The sequence below is a fragment of the Pangasianodon hypophthalmus genome, chromosome 19, assembly GCF_027358585.1.
Source record: "Pangasianodon hypophthalmus isolate fPanHyp1 chromosome 19, fPanHyp1.pri, whole genome shotgun sequence".
NCBI classification, from domain to species: Eukaryota; Metazoa; Chordata; class Actinopteri; order Siluriformes; family Pangasiidae; genus Pangasianodon; species Pangasianodon hypophthalmus.
In genome coordinates, this window is record NC_069728.1 from 2,055,593 (window position 1) to 2,082,768 (window position 27,176).

The 27,176-nt window shown below is 40.6% G+C and overlaps 1 protein-coding gene across 3 annotated transcripts in view; it reads right to left on the minus strand.

Moving 5' to 3' along the window:
- The window catches only part of tprb (translocated promoter region b, nuclear basket protein), a 32,701-nt gene extending 12,479 nt beyond the window's left edge, over positions 1–20,222 (minus strand). For 2 of the 3 annotated variants that reach the window (XM_053242106.1, XM_053242105.1), the window contains exons 1-26: positions 20,037–20,221; positions 16,509–16,613; positions 14,971–15,044; positions 14,719–14,815; positions 14,524–14,627; positions 13,165–13,329; positions 12,828–12,920; positions 12,671–12,751; positions 12,208–12,295; positions 11,117–11,257; positions 10,932–11,035; positions 10,478–10,675; positions 10,076–10,183; positions 9,225–9,454; positions 8,792–8,955; positions 8,566–8,708; positions 6,144–6,292; positions 5,833–5,995; positions 5,244–5,378; positions 5,016–5,156; positions 4,148–4,313; positions 3,458–3,624; positions 2,706–2,858; positions 2,121–2,441; positions 655–842; positions 12–159 (exon numbers count right to left, since the gene is read on the minus strand). In XM_053242106.1, coding sequence (XP_053098081.1) covers positions 12–159; positions 655–842; positions 2,121–2,441; positions 2,706–2,858; positions 3,458–3,624; positions 4,148–4,313; positions 5,016–5,156; positions 5,244–5,378; positions 5,833–5,995; positions 6,144–6,292; positions 8,566–8,708; positions 8,792–8,955; positions 9,225–9,454; positions 10,076–10,183; positions 10,478–10,675; positions 10,932–11,035; positions 11,117–11,257; positions 12,208–12,295; positions 12,671–12,751; positions 12,828–12,920; positions 13,165–13,329; positions 14,524–14,627; positions 14,719–14,815; positions 14,971–15,044; positions 16,509–16,613; positions 20,037–20,187 — 3,777 coding nt within the window. In that variant the 5' untranslated portion in view covers positions 20,188–20,221. Of the gene's footprint in view, positions 1–11; positions 160–654; positions 843–2,120; positions 2,442–2,705; positions 2,859–3,457; positions 3,625–4,147; positions 4,314–5,015; positions 5,157–5,243; positions 5,379–5,832; positions 5,996–6,143; positions 6,293–8,565; positions 8,709–8,791; positions 8,956–9,224; positions 9,455–10,075; positions 10,184–10,477; positions 10,676–10,931; positions 11,036–11,116; positions 11,258–12,207; positions 12,296–12,670; positions 12,752–12,827; positions 12,921–13,164; positions 13,330–14,523; positions 14,628–14,718; positions 14,816–14,970; positions 15,045–16,508; positions 16,614–20,036 lie in introns of all 3 variants that reach the window. The other variant, XM_053242107.1, reaches the window with a different exon arrangement.
- Positions 20,223–27,176: the final 6,954 nt, after the last annotated feature.

The following is a 27,176-nucleotide window of genomic DNA, read 5'->3' on the forward strand; positions in this document are numbered from 1 at the left end:
AGCTGCCATACCTGCATCCTCTCTCTCTCAGCACTGAGAGAGTCCTGGACCTCCTTCAGCTCCCGCTCCAGGTGCTCCACTCGCAGCCTGTGCCTCAGACTCTCTCCCTGAGCCACCTCGAAACGCGACTCTGCTATCTCTTTCTCCCGACGAACAAACCTTTATGTGCCCACAGCAAGGTTATAGTAAACGGAAACAAAATGAAATAATTAATAGAAGAAAAGATTATGAAATCATTTTTAATAAATATTAAGATGAAGAAATTTAACTGAAACTGAAGAAATAGTCATTAATCTAAAACTGAATAAATGGTGCTTAGTATTTGCACTTATTCAGCATTAGGTTTAACTCTTATTCAGTAATTATACACAACTGGTATTTTCCAGCTGTAATGAAAAAAAGAAATAAAAACTTGCTAATAAATGATGTACCATGTACATCATTGTCCATTTTTCCATGTATGTATTAAATAAATAAATTTTGTAGAGAAATGGAATGTAGAAATTAAAACACAAAACTACTAAAAGGTACAAAAAGAAGAGATTCACAAACTTTCAAGGTGAAAGAAAGAAAGATAAAATGCAAGGAAGCAAATATAAAGGGAGGCAAGTACTGGGCCAGTTAAGAGTCATTTAAGTTAGAACCATTTGGAACCTGAGGATCTCAAGGAGCTGCTCCTGAGACTTCCCCTCCTCAGTGAGAGAAACGTTCAGTGAGCTATCGCCGGCTGTCTGCAGCAGCTGGGTTGCCATCTTTCCACTCATGGCCTGAATCTGCTCATGTAGGAGCTCGTTCTGCTTCTGCAAGTCTTGACAGCGTGACTCTATCTTAGTCTGCTCCTCCTGAGAGACAGAAAGCAAAACAGACCATAGTAAATAAAATGTTTTAAGTAAAATAATAATAAAAAAAAGTATATATATACACATATACACACGCACATACAGCGAGAGAGAGAGAGAGAGAGAGAGAGAAGGGGGGGGAGGGAGAGATTGTTTTTAAATTAGATTAGTCAGTACCAAAGGCAAAATTGGAATTATTCTAACAAAATAATTTAAGATCATGGTGCAAAAATGAGTACACCCCAATGAAAGTGTTAGGAGAAAACATAAAATAAAATTGTAATTAACAGGAATTCACCAGCAGATGAGTCTAATCAATCATCACTCAGGTGGCCACAGGATTTGTCAGGATTGACAATTAAGAGTGGTATTTAAGAGAGAAAATCCACTCCCATACAATGCTGACAAAATGGCACTACATGGAAAAGAAATCTCACAAGACCTGAGAAAGAAAATTTCTTTGCACAAAAAAGGTCAAGGTTATAAGAAAATTACTAAAGCATTGCTAATAAGTTTGAATACTGTCGCAAAAGTGATCCAAAAATTCAAAAACTATGGACTTGTGGGAAGCTCACTGAGACAACTTCCGTGCACGGCCTGGACAACACCTCGTCAAGATCGTTTTGTGATGAGAGAAGTTGAAAAAAAAAAAAAAATCGCCACACAAGTTCAGCACAGCTGACTATATCATTAGAAAGTCATACTGGTGTGAGTGTTTCCCGTGACACCATACGACGTACACTGCAGAGGAGTGGATCTAAAAGAGCACCCAGGATCTATAAGAGTTCATTCTTCAAGAATGGAGAAAGACAGATGTAGTTGTACGTCATCAACTTGTGCATTCAATGTCTAGAAGAATTGGTGCTGTTCTTAAAAATCAAGGAAGCCATACAAAATATTAGATTTAGTTGAATTTGTTGTCGGGTGTAATCATTTTTACAACACCTCGTTTGAATTAAATGTATTATTTTTCTTATCCTAAAGATGTCAGGTTAATCAAAATAAATGTTTAATAAAACTGTTTTGTAAAAATTCACTGAGAAATGGATAAAAATCTTAATTTTCAAAGGGGGTGTACTCATTTATGCTGAGCATTGTATATATACACACATTATATATATATATATATATATATATATATATATATATATATATATGTGTGTGTGTGTGTGTGTGTGTAGGTAGGTATGTATGTATGTATATATATAATATATATAAAGAATTTAAACTATATCAGATAACCATAAACTTCCCAGCAATGACCCTATTGCTGTAACGTACTTTTAGGATCTTGTCCTGCTCCTCCCAGGATATTCGGGCCTCGAAGAGCTGCGCGCTGACCGACTGGAGCTTCTCTTCAAGGTGCTGGCGGAGCTGGGAGGCGTGTTGCGCCTGGGCTTTGGCTGCCTGCAGGGCCTCCACATCGGCTGCGTGTAACAGCATCTCCTGCTCGTACTTGTCCTGGGCCTCGGTGGCGAGACGTGCCTGCTCTTGGCTATCCTGCACGGCCTGCTGCTCTTGAGCGGCCGCCATAGCTGCCTTCTGCAACGCTTCCTGATGCTCGGCCTGCAGACAGCTCAGGTTCCGCTGCAGTTCGCTCACCTGAAACCAAGAATGAATTAGTCTGGCTGCTTTACCAAAAAAACTCAGTTAGATCTTGTTGCAAAGGTAATAAACAGCACTGACAAATGTAAATTGCACAGAAATTGACAGAAAATGTTACTGGTATACACAGAAAACTGAAATAACTATAATGATCCTTTCCCTTGGAACTATAGTACATAAATTAATTGGCCCTTTGTTTTTATATAAACACCACAAAATGAAAAAAAAAAAAATTTTTAAGTGCAAATTATTTAACTGCACCTGCTGCTCAATGGCTGCCGCGGCTTTCTGTTTCTCTTCCTGTATTTCATTTTTCTCCTTCTCAGCTTCTAGAAGCTTCTTTTCCAGTTGCTGCAGCTGCTCATGAGCCTCCAAAACCTGGCTTTCAACTGAAGTCTTCACTTGTTCGGTTACCTGAAGGAGAAACCGCAAATCAGCATTGATCAATTTATTTCCCCTCACAAAAAAAAGACAATACCCTGATGTGTATACCTCACATGGAAATACATCAGCCAGTAAAAATGTAGTATTACTCATCCATAGTAGAAACAGCATTTAAAAAGAGCAAATCATGTATCTGTCCTAAACATTACATCTGCTAGAATATACCGTACACCAGTTAAAGAGGGAGGGTCTCAGCAACTGAAAGTTTTTAGTTTGCAGCTAACTTGCTAAATTATCTAGCTGACAATCTTTAGTGAAACCCAAAAGGTTAGCAAAATAAGGGGAAAAAATACACAAAAAACTATCTAGCTATCTGTTTGACATTTAAAAAAAACAGTAATGATCTCATGTTCCCTCTGGGAATATCACTGGAAATATCACAAGATGTAGCATTTGTGTGTTGAGCTTTAGGGGTTTTTCTAAATGTATAATTTTTCAATAGAAATTTTTCTAAGCAACATATAGCCACAGCAGTTAATCAGTCAACAGTATTATTTAATATATTATTCAAGCTTGAATAATCCCTAAATGCCTGAACATATCTATTAAATTCATTGTGCGACTGTCACCTGTTTCTCTTTCTCCAGGGCCTCCTCTAGGCTGAGGCACATGGCTCTGTACTGTTCCAGAGAAGCAGTGGTGCTTTCCAGTCTCTCAGCCAGATCCTCGGTTCTGCTCTTAGCCTCATTCAGACGTTTACGCAGTTCCTCTACGTCCTCATCACCACCCTGGAGCCCTGTGGCAGGTGAGGAATGAGATGTTAAACGCATTTAAACGACAGCATTAACAGTATCATTGCTTATGCACTGCAGGAAGTCAGCATGATCTCTGGTTTCTCTCTCTGGTTCATTGATGTGGAAGGAAGCAATGATGAATTGTGAGCCATAAACCAATATTTCACAGAAGAACTGCTACCAGTAGATAGCCATAGTCACAGACATTCACATCAACAGGAAAAGGCCCACATCTCACTGTCTCTAATTAATCAGCAAATAACAAATTGACTATGTTTTTCTGAGCAAGCTAAAGATAACCATAAACCAGTACAGGCTACTATTACGCTCAGGGTAAAGACAAACATCATCCAGGCTGAGCACAGAAACAGACTTTGCTTTTGAGTGTACTTTCAAAACTCAGATTTTTCCTTTTTCTTTTCTTTCTCATGAAAAACCTAATTATTTCATTACTCAGTTATTTAAAGGGCAACGCAACCAAAAAAATCCAAAGTGCATTAATAAATAGTGGGCAGTGTGTGTTACCTGTGAGGCCTGTGTGGGAGCTGGGTGAGGAAACCTTTCCCTCTCTGGTGTTCAGCTGCTGCTGGAGACTGTTGAGCTCCTGCTGGGCGGCGTTCAGCTGCTCTCTGGTCCTTTGGTGCAACGCGCACTGCACCTCCAGCTGCTTCTTAGCATCCAAAAGCTGCTTCTGTGAACAATAACCCACATTCAGGCTCCTATGATTTTAGCGCAAATGAAATTCCATCTTTATACACGTATACAATGAAACGAAACATTGTGCACTCGTTACTGTGGAGCAACATTCTGCGACATACAACACACAGGGGATGTGAATGGAACTACAATAACCTGAATCTTCTCGACTGTAGAAGGGTGACAGGTGAAAGACAACCACTAAACGACAAACTCCTGCAACTGCAACCAGGAGCAAACTGACTTCCTTATTGATCTTTATAATTAATGTGATCTTCAGTGACATCCAAGATTTATTTTGTAATTCTGAGATGACTTTTTTAGTTTAAACTTCTGTCATTTACATGCCAGTCTGTTTTCAATTTGGCTGACAGTTTCCTACATTTCCCACAATGCCATTTCACCACCTGCTGACAGTGGAAAACTCATCTCTACCTAAAGAGACCAGTGCAGCTCACCTCATTATCTCTTTGAGCAGAGTGTACAGATTCTAAAGCTTCAGTTTTCACGCTAAAACCGCCGTCATCGCCATTGTGCTCATCATAGAGCGATAACTAGCCGTAACTCAGCACAACTGCCTCTTAATGTTGTATTGCATTCCGGGTTAAAGTTACACCTGTAAAGTTTTCCTTTTAGACAACACGAATGACTGAAAACTGACCGAGGCCAAGAGAGAAGACACAAAGAGAGCACTTACATCATGATTGCGCCCTAGCGCGTGTCTCTGCTCCACCTCATGCTCCAGTTTCTTCTGCAGCTGGGAAATCTCTCGCTCCTGCTTCTCCACCTGCGCTGTGAGCCGCTGCCGAGTCTCTGTCTCCGAGCGCTCTAATGTGGCCTGAAAGAACATATGAACATCTCAAAACACACCATCTGCTTCGGTAGTCTTTGGGTGAATGTTGAACGATGCTGATGGCTTCAGTACCTGGATGGATTTAAGATTGGTGAGCAGGAGGTTCTGGCTCCTCTGCTGAGCGAGGATCGACTCTTTCTCCTGGCTCAGACTAGACTCCACCATCTTCAGCATGTCTCTCTCCTTGCGCAGGCTCTCCGCTTGCGACTGAGAGGTCAAAACATCATTCATAATTCATTACACAGTCCTGAGGACCAACTGCCATGCACAGTTTCCAAGTTTACGTTATTCTCAAAGCCCCTTATCTATAAACAAATTGTTAAGTTGCCTCTGGTGTGTTGCACTAAAATGCCAACCTAGCTGCACCTGCAGTCGTCACTTGTTTCTCTTCTAAAGATGAGAATGTTAAATATGCCTTTTAATATTTAAATCAATGTCGCTTCAAAGCATGTTACCGTCTCAAGGTCTCCTGTATTGCTTCTGCTTATATTTCATCAACTAAACTATTTCTTCTGCTTAGTATTAATGTTGATGAAATATAAGTTCATTATATAACACTAGGAGTAGATTTGCTAAAGTATACTGGAAAGGAGAAGAAGAAGGAAAAAAAAAAAGTAAAAAAGGATGACAAGAGAACATACAGCAGCATCAACACACTTACTTCAACCATGGACAGTTTCTCATTAGCTGCACGCAAGTCTTGCGTGAGTGTGTGGACAGTCTGCTCGCTCTTCTGCCCAGCAGCAGCCTGCTTCTGACTTTTCTCCCTTAGAGAGGCAATCTCCTTACGGTAACCTTCCACATTATCCTGCAGCATCTCATATCTGGCATATGCGCATACACACACACACACACACACACACACAACTTTTCTATACATCTGTAACAAAATACATGTATGTAGTGAAATCCATGGTATATGGGATTAAAGTGAAGCAGTGTTAAAATGTGTTCGGACGCCTCAGCACTCACCTTTTAGAGGCAAACTCCAGCTGAGTGGAAACCTTGGCGTTCTGGGATCTCAGTTCTGACACCTGCTCTTGCAGCTTCTCACACTGCTCCGTCAGAGCCTTCTCACTTTCAGCCTTCTCTTTCTTATAGGCCCCAAACACCTCTTGGAGCTACACACACACACACACACAGACACAGACACACAGACACACAGACACACACCTCAGGGATTTATTCCAGCGTCAAAAACATTCACAATACTGCAGGAAATTACAACATGCCTAACTGTGTCTGTTATTTCACAGTTATTGCAATGTGAATAAATAAATAAATAAAGATCAATTTATTAAACCTTTTATCATATATACCAAGTTTTACTACACTGTGCACATTGCTAAGATAAAAAAAAAATAATACATTAAGAAATAAGAAGCCAAATATCTCTTTTACCAGGTAAAATAGCAAATGTTTGATGTTAATCTATTCATGGAAACCCAATTTCAAATGTACTACTGAAAGCATCATTGAATAATAAACCGCAACACAGAGGAACTTCGATTTTTAGTTTAGGTCTGATAGTACATTATTTTTCCAGCAACGTCATAAGCAGCCGAATGACCCACGAATTCAGATCCAGTGTGTTTTGTTTTTAACCTGTGCACCACCCCACAGCCTTGTGTGCATATCCAAGTGCTTTAACTTTAATTAATGGACCAGGCTTTCGTTGAGTAAAAGTACATATCCTCTTTGCTTTGGTATGTCAGTGTCAAGCTTGACGTAAGCTTCGATCCCAAACATACACACTTTTCACAAACCCACTTCACGTCAGACTCGCGTTTATGTCTACCTCCCCTGCGTGTCCTATTGAGTGTTGCACAGCTAATGTACTCTCTATAAATCTATGTGACAAATAAAGCTTGAATATGAACTCAAGTTCACTACAAGCAAATCTCACTGCAATCAGACTATCTGAGAACATTGCTGCAGTACTTACGTCTTCACGAGATTTGAATGAATATGAATAAATAATGAGAATCTGTGTGGGTTTAGTGCCCACAGTAACTCCGCACTAAGAGTTTCATTTTTGGTCACTGCACAGATCATTGTGTTATATCTACACAGATTATTCTGGGATATCGTCCAGTTTGTGTACATAGTTAAATCCATCTATGCTACATTTGAAATGTTAAACGTTTACACTTAACACATCCTGGGTCTCCATCTTTTGTGAAACAATGCTAATATTTTTCACAGTGCAACCAAGCATTGCTAAATACACATTTCCATGGGATTGGTTTCTTGCATCAACTCTAACAAGCAATCAGAAAAAAAATAGTGCATGGTTTCAACATGCAAAATTCGTTAACAGTTTAGCATAAAATTAGCTTTAATGAAAATAGAAAACTTGACTTGTCCAAAACTTTCTGCATTCAATTGTTGATTCCCATCAACATAACCATAAATGAAATAGGTAGATGGGTAATGAAAAAAATCTGTAGTTTCATAAAAACTTCAAGTCACGTCAAACCCACACTTTTCCTTTTATTGTCATTCTTGTCTTTGTATACTAGTGATGAACGTTTTTCAAATTGATACGTTGATATAAAGCATAAAAATAAATCTCAACAGAAGGCTGTGTGTGTGTGTGTGTGTGTGTGTGTGTGCGCGAGAGAGAATTGCTTGAGTGCTGTTTTTTTGCTTTCCACTCTTTTTTCGCATTTGTACAGTTATCACAAAATTGTAAGCCTGCTATTAAACAGCTACATTAAATGGCCGTCACCATTTAATTTCCATTTCAGCAGCACAGTGCATGTGTCAGTCCTTACATTCTTCCTTTAACCTTCATTTTAACCTTTAATTTTGATGACACTCAACGCAGCAATAAAAGGCCAGTGTGGGTGCAGGTTCTCATTCCAATCAAGCAGGAGCCACACCTGATTCCACCTGTTTACACCCCTGATTTAGATCATCTATTTATAACTTCTCAAGATTCTTACGAACAAGTTGCTCATACAACAGCCCCTATTATTATCAAAACATTTTGTACTTTTTAAGGTTTTCCCCCCCACTATGTGACTGTTTTGCTAAGATGACCAGACTCACACTAACCGATGTCACCCAGAACAGCATGGGGTTCCCCTTGCAGTCTGGTTACTGTCAAAGTTTCTCTTTTGTGCCTCAAGGAATTTTTCCTTGCCCTTGCTCATTAGGGATTTAGACCTAGAACTAGATTTCTGTAAAGCAGCTTCGTGGCAATGTCTATTGGTAAAAGCGCTATAAAAATAAAGCTGAACTGAATTATGCAGAACTGATTATTGGCGTATGTCTGCATACAACTCCTTTAACCATCTAATCCATTTATGCCCTTTCATATTTTGTACAGCAGTTGCCTGCCCTCTAGTGCATACTCTGTGTATTATCCAGTTCACTCTGCCTGTCTCACCTGTTTCAGTGCAGCCCTGGCCTCCACTGTCTCCGTGGACTCGATTGCTGTGGCGACGAGGCCAGTGGGTGTGGCTGCAGTGGGTGTGGCTGCAGGGGAACGACGGGGGGTGGAGGTGAGGGAGAACTCCTCTGAAGAAGCACCTAGGGTCCAATCATTACATTAACACTAAAATAGTCTTAAATCGTCTGAATTATAAAAGTCAAGTTTGTCAAGCTGCTGTCACCTTGCTGAGGGAAGCTGACCCCTGTAGCCTGGGCGAGCAGGACACGGTACATGTCTCGCTGGCGCACAATGGATTCAACCAGCTGCATCTGGTGTGCGCGTTGCTCTCGAAGCTGCTCCAGCTCAACCTGGGCCTTCTCCAAACTATTCTGTAGTTCTGTCTGTCTGCAAACACACACAAACACACACACATTTTGTCTTCTCCTTTTGTCTACCCTGTGCCATTGCTAATTTTGAGTTAAGGCACCACAATATCTGTAGTTTCTTAAGAAACAGACTTTCTTAAAGTGTCTTAAGAAAGTCTGTATTGTAAAAAGCTTTATAAAAATAAAACACACATTCACTGTGTGTAGTAAACTGCTCTCCTTAACACCCCTACAAACAGAAAGAGGTCACAGTTGTCAGGTAATGTTGCTGAGCAGTGAGCCACTCACTTGGTGCTCTCAGCCTCCATCTCTCCTCTCTCCTGTGCTTCTCCGAGCTCACGCAGGGCCACCAGAAGGCGCTGGTTCTGCTGCTGCAGTTCCTCCACGCTGCGGAACGTCACCAGGTGCTGTGAAATTACCTCAGACGTACTGCTCACGTCCGCTGAGCACACATCATCCTCATCACGGACCACGTGATTCCCACGTGCCTCCTCCAGCTCGATCAGCAACACCCGAACCTGAGACACAGAGGAAGACGTAATGAGACAATGGGATGCTGGGAGTACCTCAACAGAAAATGCCTTCAGGTTTTAGTTAATTAAAAGGACTGAGACAGGCAGAGATCCAAAAATACTGGGTTCATGGGACAACAAAATGAGCAGCGTACCAGATAAACTGCAAAAAACTCCCTGCTGAGGGTCTGTTAGAAAAGTTTACATCTGGGAACACGATATGGCTTTGCTACAGAACTGGAGCTTTGGGTGTGTGTAGGAAAGTGTGTGCGCATGTTCATGAGGCTCGAGTGTCCAAAACTGTCAGTCACCCCATCAGCCACACCCTTTAATTTATCATCAAGTAACTCTTATAAAATGCATTTGTCATAAGGAAAAACATTTGGGGAGATATCACAGTCAACTGAACACTATTCCTGAAAGAAATTTATGGAGATGCAACTAAAAATGCAAGTTCGGCTCGTGTTCAATTCAGTAACATTGGAATGGACAGGGTTAGAAATTGTACTAAAGCCAGCAGTTAGAGGGCCTCAGAGACGTCTTGGCTTCATTTTTCCACCCGTTATGACGTACACTCATTTATACAGTCATTTGTACAAATTTTTGGGGAAAACCAAAAAGCCTCACCTGGTGAGCCATGTCACTCAGCTGCACCTCAAACCTCTGATTGTCTCTCTCCAGCAGGGATGAGTGCTTGTTGGCTTCGTCTGCCTCCTTCTGAAAGCGCTGCACCTCCTGCCACAAGACACACGATCATTCAATGCTAATCTAAAACTATTTGAAATACTCCAAGTTAAACCAAAGATGGTACATATTGTAGATAAAGGCAGATCTGCTCCTAGCTGTTTTCTCTGGCAAACACATATGAAGTTACTAGAACAGCTGCAGAATGCTATTTCACTTCTGCCACATTTACTGTCTGTCTCATGCATTTAAGATTTAAAAAACCACCAGTGCTGCAGTCAGTTTTCACATAGCGAGACAGCTGAATAGAGAAGAGTCTCACTACTTTAATCTCTTCTTCCTTACCTGCACAGCATGCTCCAGCTTGGCAGACAGACTGGCCACAGATTTCTGTGCACGCTCCAGCTCCTCCCTCTGCCTCTTCAGTATGGGTGCTTTAGCCTCGACCTCCTGCACAATGTCATCCAGGTACTTGTTCACACGTTTGTTCTCCAGTTTCTCCAGTTGCAGCTGCTCCTGGGACTCTACATATGCTGTGTAGATCTGTACGGCAAACATGTGAAAATGTACACAGCATATTTAAGAGCCATGCGGCAAGGTCCCAGAATGACTGCAACATGATTTCCCATTTTTCTCTTTGCTCGATATAGCTCAGTTGACTCCAAACATGACTGAAACATCTGAAAATGCCTGAACATGCTAATTATGCTAGTGTCAAGTGCTTAATGTTAACACTGTTAATAGCCACCAGTTAGCATTGTTGGTATGCCCTTTTAAATATCAGCCCTGGGTAAAATACCTCCGTGAGCTTCATGCCTGGCTTGATCTTGGTAACGGCTGCTGCAGTGGGAGACATTGTGCTAAGCTGCTCATCTGGGAGAACTGCTGCAGATGTGGTGCCAACTGTCAAAATAAAGAATAAGTTACTTTACATACACACTTTCTGTGCACAAGCAGAGGGAAGCCACAGACATTGTTGCTGACCTCTGCGTGTCGTGTCTGACAGAAGATCATTGGCGTTGTCCAGTTCTTTCTCCAGGATGCCAATACGCTCCTTCAGTTCAGCCACTTCCTTCTGTTTGCAGCTCTCCGCCTCAGCCAGCTTCATCTCCATAGCTTTGTGAGCTGCCCACAAAACACCCATTGTTCATTCCACAAAATACCTGCCTCCTGATATTCACTCACTAATGGCCAGCAGTGTCTGTAAAGTCTACATTTAATAGAAGGATCTGTTTGTCTTGTCGATATCTGATCAGTTGTGGTCATAGAGCTATTTTTTTTTTATCCTATCTTACACTGGTCTACAATACTAACTCATTATATTTACTAATGTTTCTACAGCACACAGAATTAGCTTTAGATCAAAATCAAAGTGGAATGTGATCAAAAATCCTCCTGCTCAGCTTCTTAATAACCTTTGAGGAATTACTGTCCCTGTCGTCTTATCTATTTTTCTCTTCTAAATAACAATATCCTTTGATATGAATATGCTCAAAGTTGAAAAACCGTTAAAAACGAGTTAACCAAATCATATAAATATATGCTTTTATTTTATTTTTAAATACACTTCATTAAGTGTATTTTGTCCCATTTAAACAAAGATCACATCTATATATCTATATCTATATTTTTTTTTTACAATTTGGCGGTGACATCAAAGAACTATTGATTTCTATGCTTCTCCTGTGCTGCTTTAGTAAATATACCCTGTTCCTCCTCTTCTAACTGATCTGGGGCAGGTAGAATTTTTCTGGGTTTGGATTTTACTCAGAGCCAGTGCACTTCAAACAATACAGAGCTTGTAGTCACAATGTGTGTGATATTCAGCAGATATACTCAGTGTGCTTCTAACTGACCTGCGCTTGAGTAATTAGGGAAAAGCCATGCTCAACTCTCTGCTTTCTCAAGGACTGAAAACACTGATCTACACAGTTACTGATAAATGTACAGTTCTGTTGCTATCTGCATGATCTCTTACAAAAACACACCCAGACCCATTGAGAATTTCACTGCATGTGCGTGTTAATGCTAGAATTGTGTAACAGTCAGAGAACAGTGTGTCTCTCTCCTCTCACCCTCTCCCGCGTCCTTCAGCAGCTTATGCAGCTCTTCTACGGCCCGGCTCAGCTCTTCACCCTTTGCCTCCGCATCTGCTGCCGCTCCCTGATTAATCATCAACACCCAACTCTTTTTAGTGATAAACTCTTTCTTTTTTTTTTTTCTTTAAACAGGCCAGTGCCTATACTGTCCACATTTAAAACCAGAAATAACCACAAACATATGGCCACTATTCAATATTGATATCTGACATTTCAGTTAAGTTGTACTTTTTAATGTAAAGTTGCACCTTTGTACATTGCATTTAACTTTATAAACTGCACTGAGGTATTATGTTAAAAAAACCCACAATGATACTCTACATTTAAACATGCTGTATTTATTAAATACAGTGTCATATTATTGAGAACTGTGATAATTATTCTGATATGAAAATGTTAGATTGGCCCACACTCATACCCAGTATGGCAAGTGAGTTACCTTGTACAAGTTCGACAGCTTGATGTTGGCATTAAGCTCATTGCGGAACTTCTCTTCTGAGCTGGCTTGCTGTTCTTTGGCCTAAACAAGAAAAGCTGGTGTTAGCTGATGTGCTGCAGTAACTGTGATACGGTAAATTAAAGGAGCATTGACTCACCTCTTTCAGTTTGCTGATCAGGTCCTCGGTTTGCTTCTGAAGGTTCTCATTGGAGGATTTCAGACTGGCCAGCTGGTCCTGTACTCTGGCACACTGCACGAAAAATATACACAAGCATTTTCCTTGCCACTGCTCATTAGGGATTTCATACTACATACACTATTGTTTTCCTTTTATGTGCCTAGACTGTAACTACTTTTATAAAATTATAAACTGGTTTTACAAGAGTATCATGGCAAAGGTAAAAAACCTTCTTAGTTCTTTGTGACAGTGATTCAATGCTCATTTCTCATTCAGAAATTCATGGCTGTCAGACTTGAACCCTGCACCATCATACCTCATCTTCTTTGTTGTTCAGGCTGCACTTGAGCTCTAGGATCTCGCTGCCTTTCTCCCGTGACAGAGAGAGAAGCTCCTCACTTTTAGTCTTCAGTTCCTCGCTCAGCCAGGTCACCTGCCCCTGGAGCAGATCCTTCTCCTGCTCCAGCCGTTTCTCTTTGTACTGCAGACACACAGTTAGCTGCAGTGGGCTTTCCTAACAGAATACTAGGCACTTCAAACTGAAGTAGCAGATTTACTTTTAAGACATCAGACATATGCTAATGACATTACATAAATGTAAATTCAACTACAGTTGTCAATGTCTCCCATCACACCAGTAAAGTATCGACAGCAAAGCTCTGGATGAAGGAGAACTTTCTTAGATTAAACTCAGATAAAACAGACACCACACTGCAAATATCCAGGCTGTCTGATTTCTCTATTGATACTGACAGTGTATCTGTTAAATGTTTGCATGTTAGGAATCTTGGTGTTCTCACACTCACTTGAGCCTCACATTACATTTCTCACCAGATCTGCATTTTCATAACATTGCCTGTCTTCATCCTTCCCTAAATATGAACAAAACAAATTTTTGCTTTCATTGCTTCACATATTGATTACAGCAATACTCTCTTTATTGAGTTACCAGCCAAAACTCTAAATAAACTTTAAACCAATCGAAATGCCACTACTAGACACACACCAGGCATCCTGTGCTGTATCAGTTACACTGGTATCCTGTCTCTTTCCATATTCTCTACAAGCTGCTTTTTTATTATTTTCAAAGGAGTTCATAGTCTTTCTGCTGCCTATCTTTCTGAGCTTCTCCATCTTTACATCCCATCTCACACCCTCAGATCCTCTGGCAGCAGACTGCTTGCAGTAACCACAGCAGGATGTGGAACCTTTGTAATAATCTCTGCTTCACTGACAATGAAGCAGAGATTATTAGAGACTAAGTAAATACATTAATACTGTAATGCAGCATGTGCGATAACGTGCCCAGGACCAGAACTCCACCACCAGCAAGTGTACTCCTTCTTGTTACTAATGTGTATGCCTCAAATACTCTTAAAATATACTTCAGACAGGAAGGAAGCCATTGAAGAAAAACTAGTTCAGACATCTGACCTTGACGCTGTTTGGATCACTTCCTAAATAGAATCAGTTTATCGCCTGGATACAGTAGTAATTTCATATAAATCCTACAAGCATTCAACCAGAGATATCACGCTACAAAGAATCTGGGATGGACACATAGAAGTGGAAAACATAGCGCCACCTAGTGCTAGTGGTGGAGGCACAAAAATGCTCAACAGAAAGATTACAAATTGTCATATTCACAAACCCTCCATGTCTTGTAAAAGTGTACCTTGATTGAGACTTCCAAAGCCTCCAGCTTATCTAGCTTCAGCTGCAGCTGCATATTTGTAGCGTTGACTTCCACCAGCCTGTCACTGAGTCGTTTCAAATCCTCTGAAGGAGAAATAAATTCAACAGTTAAAACCATCTACAGTTTTGCAGGTGCACAGTGCATTTACTGATTTCATAAAGCTGTCCCCTTTACCACTCTGGCCCTCGACCTCCTGCGACGTCCTTTCCAGCGTGCGCACCAGGTCTCGCTTCTCAGCCTCCAGCTCATCCTTTAACTTGGAGAGCTCCTTCTGCACGGTGATACAGAACACGTGAGTACATCACACCCCATACACGAGTCATATCCAACAAGATCAAGCACATCCCCATAAAAAGATCACTAAAACACACCCATGGACTCGATATAGTTTAAGAATGTGTGTTATTGTATATGATATTATTTTACCTGCTCTGACTCCAGCTTTGCATATGAGGATTCCTGTTCCTTCGTTTTCTCTCGGAGAGATTTTAGCTCTTCATCTGTAAAACAACAGTATCAGCATGGGTAATCTAGTTACAGTCAAGGTATCTGGGTTTGTGGAGCAAACGTAAAGGCGTCGTGTCACTCGTCCCACAGAAGCTCGGCAGACAATTTAAATCTAAATAACATGCTACTAGCAGACATTTAAATATTTTGGCAGCCGCTTTCCGACTGTACATCAACGAAAAGGGATCACCGCTGACACACATTATGCCAATGACATGGCATGTACGTGTGATTAACTACGTCACAGGGGGACGATGACAGCACAGTTACTGTGACTGGTGTTCTGTTGGAGGAAATTTTTCAAGTATCTGAAGCATCACATCTCCTGAAAGAGCTTCATTTCACTCGGCATGTGCTCAACATACTAATGAGAAATGCAGCTAGTAATGCAGCTATAGAACAAAGCTGCACTGCGTTAGTGACTGTGGGCAGCAACCAACTCAGCTCGACTAGTTAACACTCTACAGGATGACATGTACAATGACGATGTTGGCGCTATTTGACTGTACACTCCACTCGAACAGGTGACGAGGTGCGAGACCTGGACAGACTTAAAGACTAAAGCACTGCTGCATCTGTCTCTCTAGTTAGAGCGTCGAATGACGGGGCAAATGCTTTTCTGTTGCACCACTCATGGGTGGGAGTGGCAGGGGATGACTGGGGGTTTAAACAGGACTCAAATTTGAGCTTTGCAAAGTATCAGTATTAGGACTTGGTCTTGGATCAAAAAGAAAATCAAATGCTATTGCTCATCCCCATTAAGTTAGATTTACTCAGAGATGGTATTGTGGTGTTCTCTTTCTATACGTTCGCAGGATTGGCTTTTACAAAGTGACCTATACAGTCAGTTAACCAGTTAAACGGTTAGTAAGTGGCCCAGTGAGTGTACTGCCTATAAAGAAAACTTGATATTGTTTCCCTGTAGAGAGCTGCAGGAATGAGTCCTAAAACCCGGAACTGAGCTAGCATTTTCACACATCCAGTTCCTTCATCCCAAAATCAATGGGTTCTTCGAATGGGTTTTTGGTTAAATGCCTGAAATATGGACTATGGTTAACATAAGCTCAAGACATTTTCACGTTTTATTCTACGACATAAAATACATCACTAATACCCCACTCATGATTTTTTTAAGCTTTTACACGTCTTGAAAAAAGTAGTGGCTAACAAGTGGCTAAACAGGACCACGGAGGTTGTCGGGGACATTAAACGTCGCCATGCCGAATATAAACTTTTATCAAAACTGCAGAGGCCAAATAAAACATCTTTAGACCACAAAGAAAAACTATTCAAAAGAGATGCACATATAAACAAACAGAATTTTCTATAAAATAATGCAACATTCCCAAAAAAAGTTTTGGGGCAGATTCATCTTTTGGGGCAGTGGCTTTGCCTTTTTTCCCCTCTTTTTTTTGTTTTTTTGATTAAATAAGGCACAAAGTATTACGAGCGCTTACCAAGTGATGTGAACTCTTCCTGGAGTTTCTGATGCTCTTTTGTTACAGACAGACACTGATCCTGGCTCTCCATGTGTCGCTTCTCCAGGTCAGAATACTGTTGCTCTAAATTAAAACAACCAAAAGAGCCCACAATTTGTTAAAAAAAATTTATTAAATTTATTTTCTACATATTTATGTGTTAATTACAGAATACATATAACTGAGCATTCAGCAGCTCAATCTGAAGCACTGGCTCCATCCCTACTTCAAACCACTCACACAATCCAAACAAGTAGAAAGTGTAAAACTTGAAAAACGTACGGATTCTATCCAAGGCACAGCTAAGCAATTTTTAATAAAGTTTGCCAACCATTAATTACAGTCTCCAAACAGAAAGTTTCAGTGAAGCTTAACTGAGTTGGCACGGTAGCTGCCTCTACTTTCTTCTTTAAACATAGTGAAGTGAATTAAAGTGTCATGGTCTACGCAATACCATAAAATAAAATAGTTACTATAAATACTAGAAATAAATAAAAATAGTTTTTTTTGTATTCTGACGAAAAGAAGTAAAGCTGAAATGTAAACTGAAATGTTTTTGCCAGGGTCTAGATCTTATGTTTTCATTTGTTAAATAACTGTTTGTGAATGAGTTTTATTTTTAGTCTTGGATTATGTGGAGCCTCTGGCGTACCTGTGTATGAGCTGTTACCATAGAAACAATAACACATTTGTATAGCAGCACGGCTCGGAGAGTAGTTCTAGCTGTAAGAAACTATAGGTTTACATTAAGGCACTTGCTCTAATACGTTATTGTTTCTATAGCAACATGACAAGCTGAGTTTTTCAAGCTGAGAGAGATCAAGCGAGAGAGTCAGAGAGCCAGAGAGTCAGAGAGACCGAGAGAGAGAGCGAGAGAGAGCGAGAGAGAGAGTGAGAGAGAGAGCGAGAGAGAGTCAGAGAGAGAGAGAGAGGGAGAGAGAGGGAGAGGGAGAGAGAGCGAGAGAGAGGGAGAGAGAGCGAGAGAGAGCGAGAGAGAGGGAGAGAGAGGGAGAGAGAGGGAGAGAGAGCGAGAGACTGAGGGAGAGAGAGAGACTGAGGGAGAGAGAGCGAGAGAGAGAGGGAGAGAGAGAGAGAGCGAGAGAGAGAGAGAGAGAGAGAGAGCGAGAGAGAGAGAGAGGGAGAGAGAGGGAGAGAGAGACTGAGGGAGAGAGAGCGGGAGAGAGAGAGAGAGCGAGAGAGAGCGAGAGAGAGAGAGAGCGAGAGAGAGAGAGAGAGAGAGAGAGAGAGCGAGCGAGCGAGAGAGAGAAAGAGAGCGAGAGAGGGGCTGGTGAGGAAACGACTGTTAACCGCGGCTGTAACTTCAGTGATGACAAGAACCAACTTGTCTCTCAGACGTCCCACAACATTAAATCTAACTACAAACCATTAAAATGCGTGACGTGTCATTTATTAATAAATCATTGTGGTAAAAGTGAAACACACTCCAAACCACGTGGTTATACAAAAAATAATCCACTTCAGGGAGATAGGAGTAACTCCGCTCAGCGTTGTGCCGTATCACACCACCCCGGCACGGATCAGCTCCATCTGTCAGACCTGTGCTGCTGTGGAAAATTAATCAACAGCTTCTGAATAGAGGATTCAACCACGCTTTTGTATAAATGATTGCAGTTGACACACATTCTAAAAAAAATTTAATTTTGAAAAAAATAAGTAAATAAAAAATTAAATTATAAAATAAAAAAATTGTAAATAAAAATCATAAAAAAAATAAATTTGACTATCATCCGAGTGTGACATCTAGGCAACATCACGTGTTTGCTGCTTATAAGATTCAGTGAATACGTTTACATGCACATCAATATTCCGACATTAATCAGAGTTCGGTGATATTCTGATTAGTACTGAGTCACACCACACTCCGATTGCTTTATTCAAAATAAGACAATATTCTGATTCCCCAAATTCCGATTCCCACTCCGGAAATATGCCTGTTTTAATCGGGAATGTGTTGCATGGAAACACCTTATTCAGTTAATCCACTGAAAGGAGATATAAGCACATGCTCAGGCCACAAGGAATTGTGGGTGCTAAGCTGTAGGCTTGATATTTAGCAATGGCAACTCAGGCAAACTTACAACAACCATGTATACAGGAATATTCCGACAACGTATTCGGAATATAGACCTAAATCCCCTGACATGGTCCTCATACCCCAGGACGCAGATCTTATACCCCAGGACATGGACCTTATACCCCAGGACATGGACCTTATACCCCAGGACATGGACCTTATACCCCAGGACATGGTCCTCATACCCCAGGACGCGGCCCTTATACCCCAGGACGTGGACCTTATACCCTAGGACGTGGACCTTATACCCCAGGACGTGGACCTTATACCCCAGGACGTGGACCTTATACCCCAGGACGTGGACCTCATACCCCAGGACGCGGATCTTAAAGCCCTGAGACATGGACCTTATACCCCAGGACGCGGATCTTATACCCCAGGACGCGGATCTTATACCCCAGGACGCGGATCTTATACCCCAGGACGCGGATTTTAAAGCCCTGAGACATGGACCTCATACCCCAGGACATGGACCTCATACCCCAGGACGCGGATCTTATACCCCAGGACGCGGATTTTAAAGCCCTGAGACATGGACCTCATACCCCAGGACATGGACCTCATACCCCAGGACGCGGATCTTATACCCCAGGACGCGGATCTTATACCCCAGGACGCGGATCTTATACCCCAGGACATGGACCTTATACCCCAGGACGCGGATCTTATACCCCAGGACGCGGATCTTATACCCCAGGACGCGGATCTTATACCCCAGGACGCGGACCTTATACCCCAGGACGTGGACCTTATACCCCAGGACGTGGACCTTATACCCCAGGACGTGGACCTCATACCCCAGGACGCGGATCTTAAAGCCCTGAGACATGGACCTTACACCCCAGGACGCGGATCTTATACCCCAGGACGCGGATCTTATACCCCAGGACGCGGATCTTATACCCCAGGACGCGGATTTTAAAGCCCTGAGACATGGACCTCATACCCCAGGACATGGACCTCATACCCCAGGACGCGGATCTTAAAGCCCTGAGACATGGCCCTCATACCCCAGGACATGGACCTTATACCCCAGGACGCGGACTAATAGCGCAATAATAATAATAATAATAATAATAATAATAATAATAATAATACTGCAGCTGCTATTGTTATTATCATCACACGCTTTTTGGCTTTAGCTAGCGAGCTAACAGCTCAGCCTCGTTCATGCTCCTGAACCACACAGAGCCGGTCAAAGCCCTGCTGCTGCTGCTGCTGCTGCTGTGTGCAAACTGTCTGAGGAACTTAAACAACGAGTCTTATTTTTCTGGAAGCTAAAACGCTACACATTTCCCTGCGCTTAGCCGGCTAACTAGCCAATAACCAGCTAACTAGCCAATAACCAGCTAACTAGCCAATAACCGCCTAACTAGCCCACTGCTTGGTGAGGGAAGAAGCAGTATATTTACCGCTGTCCGCTCGAAGCTGCTCATACTGCGCTTTAAAGTAATCAGTCTCACTCTGCTGCTCCGCCAGGTATTTCTCCAGCTTCCCCTGCAGCGCCTTGGGGAGTTTGGAGAGCTCGCCCCGCTCTAAGACCTGCTGCAGCGCCGCCGCCATGTTTTCCGCCTGTTTGCGCGCAGGCGTCTCTCTTCTTCTTCTTTAGTTGTTTTTGCGGCGCTTTACGTCCTTCTCGTTGCTTTAGCGCCGTCTTCAGGCCACGCTGGCTATAACAACATGGTGTGGTGTGGAGCAGGTCTGTGGAGCTCGAGGGCTCACACAACTATCTGAATATGAGTTTTATATATTTAAATTACACACATATTCAATACATTTTTTTAATTCACAGGTGTATTTAATACATTCACATTTTTATCTATGTTTTTCCTCTTTGTTTTGTACTTCCTAGATGTAGGGTTTCAGATTTAAAAAAATAACAAAATCGTAATATAAATAAACAAAACCGTAATATAAATTCAGTCCAGCTGCAGTATGCAGAATTGGGTGATTTAGAATAAAAAGGTAAACACAAATCTCTGTAGTGTCGTGTTGCCCTCCAGGCCTCAGTCTGACACCCAGGGCTAAATCAGAGACTGTGCGGAGTGTTATACTTTAAAAACTGTGGCTGAATGCATTTTAATTTAACGATTAAAGAGCATCAGGCTCTCAGAGGTGTTCTACGACTAAGAGTTTCTGATGACAAAACCGCTAACTTAGGTTGTTAGCTGCTAATGATTGCCAGCGAGCTAATATTAGCGTAGCCTAACATAGCTAGAACATTGCCTAAACAGTTCCATGGGGCATATACTAAGTGCTTAACATCACTGTAGAAAACTAACTATTTGAGAAGAACGTAAACGCTTTAGATGCACTTACCTCATTTCGGTTCATCTTCCATTGTTTTTTTTCTCCACTCCACAGCTCTTCACATCGCAGTCATGGAGCGAGCGTGGGAAATTACTGTGATCGGCTAAATGTTCAACTACTCTGAAAGTGTCTGCTTTTCCCTGGGAATCTGAGATGATTCGCCTTTAATCTAACTTTCATAGAATCTGTGTTTCTGAGATTTGAATTGTTTAGGATTCTGAATAATTCAAATATTAAATCTAAGGGTTCTGATTTTTTTTTAAAACATGAAATCTTGTTCCTAGCATTAAAAAATAGGTAAACATGTAAATGTCTTAAATACACCACAGGAAAAAAAAATTGCATTTAATATGATGTGCACTTAATTCAGATACAGAAAATTCATATTCATATACTTTTTTCAGCTTCTAAGATCTTGCTCTGACAATCTTGCTCTTAACAATGGACATTGTCACAAAGCAGCTTTACAGAAATAAATAAATTCAGGATATATATTGTAAATGTATGAATTTATCCCTAATGAGCGAGCCAGAGGCGACGGTGTTGAGGAAAAACTCCCTGAGACGATATTAAGAAGAAGCCTTGAGAGGAACCAGACTCAAAAGGGAACCCATCTTCATCTGAATGACACCGGATAGTGTGATTATAAATAATTCCCTTCTATAACTGTGTACTACATGGACAAATAGTGCAATTTGTGTTAACAGGAACTTATGAGAAACTTATGAATGAGTCATTTCTGAATTCATTATGCAGGGTGTCCCAGAAGTCTCCATACAGAAGGGAAATTAACACTTTTTATCAAAATGTCTTCCAAAATTTTTCATACTTAGTTTATATTATATATTTTTTCAGATAGCCTTTAAGAACGCCTCTGACAAAAGAAGAACGTATTGAAATCATTCTCACGGGCAAATTGAGAAAATGTCGCAAGGTTGTGTTGGACATACAATTACATGCTTAACACCAGATTTGTTAACACGAGTTTATCAGCAGTGGGCGAGACAACTCTGTGTGTGTTCACAAAGAAATGGCAGTCATGTTTTGCTAAAAAGTGTTAATTTCCCCAATGTATGGAGACTTTGTAGTTTTAATTTAAAGTCTATTGTATTGAACTGAAGTTATTAACTGTTCAGTGATGGAGACTTGAGTGCAAAGTGATTTTAGCAATCACAGGAAGGAAGAACATCTACAGCCATCTTTATGGTTTCTATGTGGTACCATCCACAGTAATCGTCTGGTGATCTTGAGGCTTGAGGTCCATGTGGGACAATCCTCAGCAGCAGAGAGTGATTTTCAGGTGACGAGAGCTCCAACCAAAAGTAGGGCATCAGGATGGATCAGGAAGGTCAGAAATCCTATTATATACAGTGGTGCTTGTGAACCCTTTTTCTATGTTTTTTGCATAAATGTGACCTAAAACATCATCAGATTTTCACACAAGTCCTAAAAGTAGACAAAGAGAACCCAGTTAAACAAATGAGACAAAAATATTATACTTGGTCATTTATTTATTGAGGAAAATGATCCAATATTACATATCTTGAATTTCATTTCCATTTGTACACAATCTGTTTGACTGTGGATTGGTTTTTTTAACCTTTTCCTGCCTGATAACAATAACTCTTTTTCTGAGGTCCTCAGAAATCTCCTCTGTTCATGCTATGATATACTTCCACAAACATGTGTTGCGAAGATCAGACTTTGATAGATCCCTGTTCTTTAGATAAAACAGGGTGCTCACTCACACCTGATTGTCATCCCATTGATTGGAAACACTTGACTCTAATCTCACATTCAAATTAATTCTAATCCTAGAGGTTCACATACTTTTACCACTCACAGATATGTAATATTGGATCATTTTCCTCAATAAATAAATGACCAAGTATAATATTTTTGTCTCATTTGTTTAACTGGGTTCTCTTTGTCTACTTTTAGGACTTGTGTGAAAATCTGATGATGCTTTAGGTCACATTTATGCAGATATATAGAAAATTCTAAAGTGTTCACAAACTTTCAGGCACCACTGTAATCCTTGGTGTTTTTTTTTTATTATTATTATTATTATAATTCTTCCTTCTACTGCTGATAGCTTAAATTTGAGAAGTTTATTCTTATTTGTCTATTCAATTCAATTCAATTTTATTTGTATAGTGCTTTTAACAACAGACATTGTCACAAAGCAGCTTTACAGAAATAAATACATTCAGGATAACTTTTAAATGTATGAATTTATCCCTAATGAGCAAGCCAGAGACTGAGACGATATGAGGAAGAAACCTTGAGAGGAACCAGACTCAGAAAGGAACCCATCATGTGGTTGACATTGGATAGTGCGATTCTACACTCTCAGTATTTATTCAATAATGATGAACTGATTCAGTTGCTGGACAGTGCACACAGTTTCCTGCTGGATGTTTCCCTATTAAGTTCAGTGATTCAGGTCTTGTATGTCCTATTCTTAACCTTATAATGATCGTTTCTTCTTTCCTGTTAGATCCCATAAAGCTCCGACTATCTATTTTTTTAAATGTATTGGATATATATGTCTTCCTGTCTGATTACGCTAGACAACAAGTATTTTGCTACCTGAAAAGTTTTGAGTGTATCTTGTGGATTTTGGGCTGCTGAGCTTGAAATTCCCTGTCATGTACCATTTTTCTGAAAGGCCCTATTTTGTTTTTTTCAGTGTTTTCAAAGAGTTGACTTCCTCAACAAAGTTAGCCACACGGCATCACCTAATCTCAACTCTGCTGACTCTTTATATAAACTGTGACTGGTTGATCAAGTGTTTTCAGGAGTCACACATTAAAAATTATTGACCTAATGTTTCACATGAAGTAGAAACTGAGCTATCGGCTTTTATACCACAGCAGGGTTGAATTCTCAGAACTGATGGGTCAAAAGGTGAGCATTATTTCTGTATAACAGCATGGATCAGGCAGCAGTTCCACCTGTAACATGAATGATAGGTTTGTATTAATGCACTTTTTCTAATATCTTATTGTTTCTATAGTAACAGCTCATACACAGGGACTTGTACAGCATTGTTAGAAGCAGTTGTATCAACATCAACAAAGATGGTTTAGTGCACAGCTTCCCAACCCTAGTTCTGGAGTGCCCCCTGATTTCCCTGCTCCCAACACATCTGAATGAACTAATCAGCAAATTCCTAATCAGCCCTTCCTGAGATGAAGTGTGCATGTTAGAGCAGAGAAAACACTAAAATATGCTGGACAGAGGTTACTCCAGGACTAGGACTGGGAACCTGTGGCTTAGTGGATGGTAAGTGTAGTGGCATGGAAGTAATCATTAGGTGGTGCTCTATAACAGCTTAAAGACCGTGTGCCTCCAGGTCATGACAGGCATTATGATTCAGTGAATCGAACTTTGCTATTTTTTGGTTGTTTGATTTACAAATCAGATATTTAGAAACACTTTAAATTTGACCACTTACAGTGGTCTTACAGTGTTTACAATTTCATTATATACTACACAATTCAGCTTAATTATTAATAATACCCACTTAAGATCTACTTTATTAGGAACACCTGTACATCTTCTCATTCATGCAATTATCCAATCAGCCAATCATGTGGCAGCAGAGCACATAAAATCATGCAGATACAGCTCAAGAGCTTCAGTTAATGTTCACAGCAAACATCAGAATGGGGGAAAATGTGATGTCAGTGACTTTGTGGCATGGTTGTTGAGTATTTCAGGAACTGCGATACACAGGTCTCTAGATACACAGAATGCTGTGGACAAACAAAAAACATCCAATTCTGTGGGCAGAAATTTCTTGGTGATAATAGAGGTTAGGGGAAAATGGACAGAATGGTTCAAGTTGACAGGAAGGCTATGATAAATCCAAATAGCCACTCTTTACAACCATGGTGAGCAGAAAAGCATAGCAGAAAGCACAGCTTGCCAAACCTCGAGGCTGAACAGCAGAAGAACACATTGGGTTTCACTCCTGTCAGCCAAGAACAGGAATCCGAGGATACAATGGGCACAGATTCACCCAAACTGGACAGTAGAAGATTGGAAAAAAGTAACCTGGTCTTTATCTTGAACTGTCCAGTTTCAGTGAACCTCTGCCCATTGTAGCCTGTATGATTACAAACTTAAGTCTGTTTTGCTATGCCATGTAACTATCCAACAACTTGATCAAATCACACTTAGCTAGCAAGCTTTTAGACATCTTTAGTCTAACCGCTGCTTTTGTTAACCTGCCTCCTTTCGCAACATGATCAGATGAAACAGAACACACAGATATATACTTGAGTAACAGACACCTGTGTTTTTCCTGTTTTAAAAACCACCAGTGACCACTGGATACAATGCCTCGCTAAACACAAGTATACTTAACACCGCTGCACACGCGCACACCACATGCACACAGGCAGGCGCACGCACAGGCAGGCGCAGGCACGCACTCACGCACGCACGCACACACACAGCACATACAATTGACTAAGAAACATGAAGAGGGTGAACTAAGAAAACTTTAAGAAGACTTGATATTGCACAACATTTCGTAGCAGCCCTTAAAGCAAACCCAAAACAAGAAGTTTTGAAACAAGTTCTTGTTTAAAAAAAAAAATTCAAAATGCAATCAGTTTACAGTTCCTCAGACTCATATACAAATTGAGTTCAAAAGCCATGCACCCACCATTAGTATGACCCTGCTACAATATTGTACGACTGCATAAATTCAACCTCAGTCTTGCTAGACATATGTGAAGGAAATGGAATAAAACTATTAAGCAGCCTCATGGTCCTCTTCTGGTCAACATGCTTTGATTTCCCCAAGCTTAAGTGTTCTATTGTTTCAAGTACACATTTGTACAAAACCTTTCCTTTTTTTTGAGCAATTGCAAAATAATTGTAAATCTAACCTAGTACATAAATCTAACCTGTCATAAACAGAGAGGTGAGACAGATGCAAATGCAGTTAAAGTGTTTATTAGAGAGGCAGGCAGACTAATCCAAAACTTGTAATACATTCGAAAACAGGATGCAATGATGCAAACAATGAAGCAAAATTCTGAGCAGACTGGCCAGCAAACTAGAATAATTCAGAAAGGTGTCTTGTGTTCTCAGCAAGACAACGGGCATGATAATCAAGGGGAGATAATGATGATGCAGGATTTATAGCTAGCTATACAGCTTATAGTGAAGAAAATCTCTAACAGGCTTCAGATATAGAGCCAAAGAAAGAAGACCCCATCCACAACACCACAAAGGACTATTATGAATGTCCAGACTGCAGTAAAATGTATCCTGCCAAGGCAAAACCTACAGAATGGACTCCTAAGGACATACAGATATACAAACATGCCTATTTGTCTCTTAGATTAGTCATTTTTCTAATAAAATTCCATGATTTCCCAATCTAAATGCTAAGTTTGAAAACTGGGAAAACCCCACATTATGACTCATACATGGAAATAAATACTACAGCAGCAGAATCACTTTGGAGGGGATATGAATGAGTCGCATGGCCAGTGCAATTAAGGTTAATGCTACATTACTAAAGCTAGCTAGCTACACTGAGGTTCTTGTTTATGAAAAGCCATTTTAATCTAAATTAAATAAATACATAAATATGGCACAGTAACTCTGCTACATTTCAGTTTCAGTTTTTATTTCATAATAACAGGTTTTCATTTCAAAATGGCTTTTTTCTAGAGGCGCTGTTTATTTCATAATGACACTTTTATTTCATTTTGCTGTAATATGTCAGTCAACACAAATAGGGCTGAACTTATTCGGAAACTGGTTAATCCTAGCACAAGACGACCTGCTGGCAAATGGGCGTAATGAACCTGATTGGATTATTTACTCTATCGTCCTTTTTCCCCCATAGCCCATTTGGAGAAGAAACTGAAAGTTGAGAGACTGAGCACACATTTTTCAATCAAAGTACAAATTACACAAAAATGACACATGATAGAAACGTTGAGTTTAGTGCTTTTTTTTTGGTTTGAACAAAAGGTATACAATTTTTCTGTTTGTTGTGTTCAGAGGAAACAACAAGAACCCAGTTGAGCATTAGGAACTTGAAATTTAAAAAAAAAAATTATAAATCATGAATGCAGCTCCCTATCTGCATTTGTGTGTGCGAGTGATACTTTGCCCCAGTAGTATTATGATGCTATCAGTGAGACCTTGTGATATAATGCATTGCTCAACACCAGTAGTTAAGAATTTGACAGATATTAGATTTTAGCCTC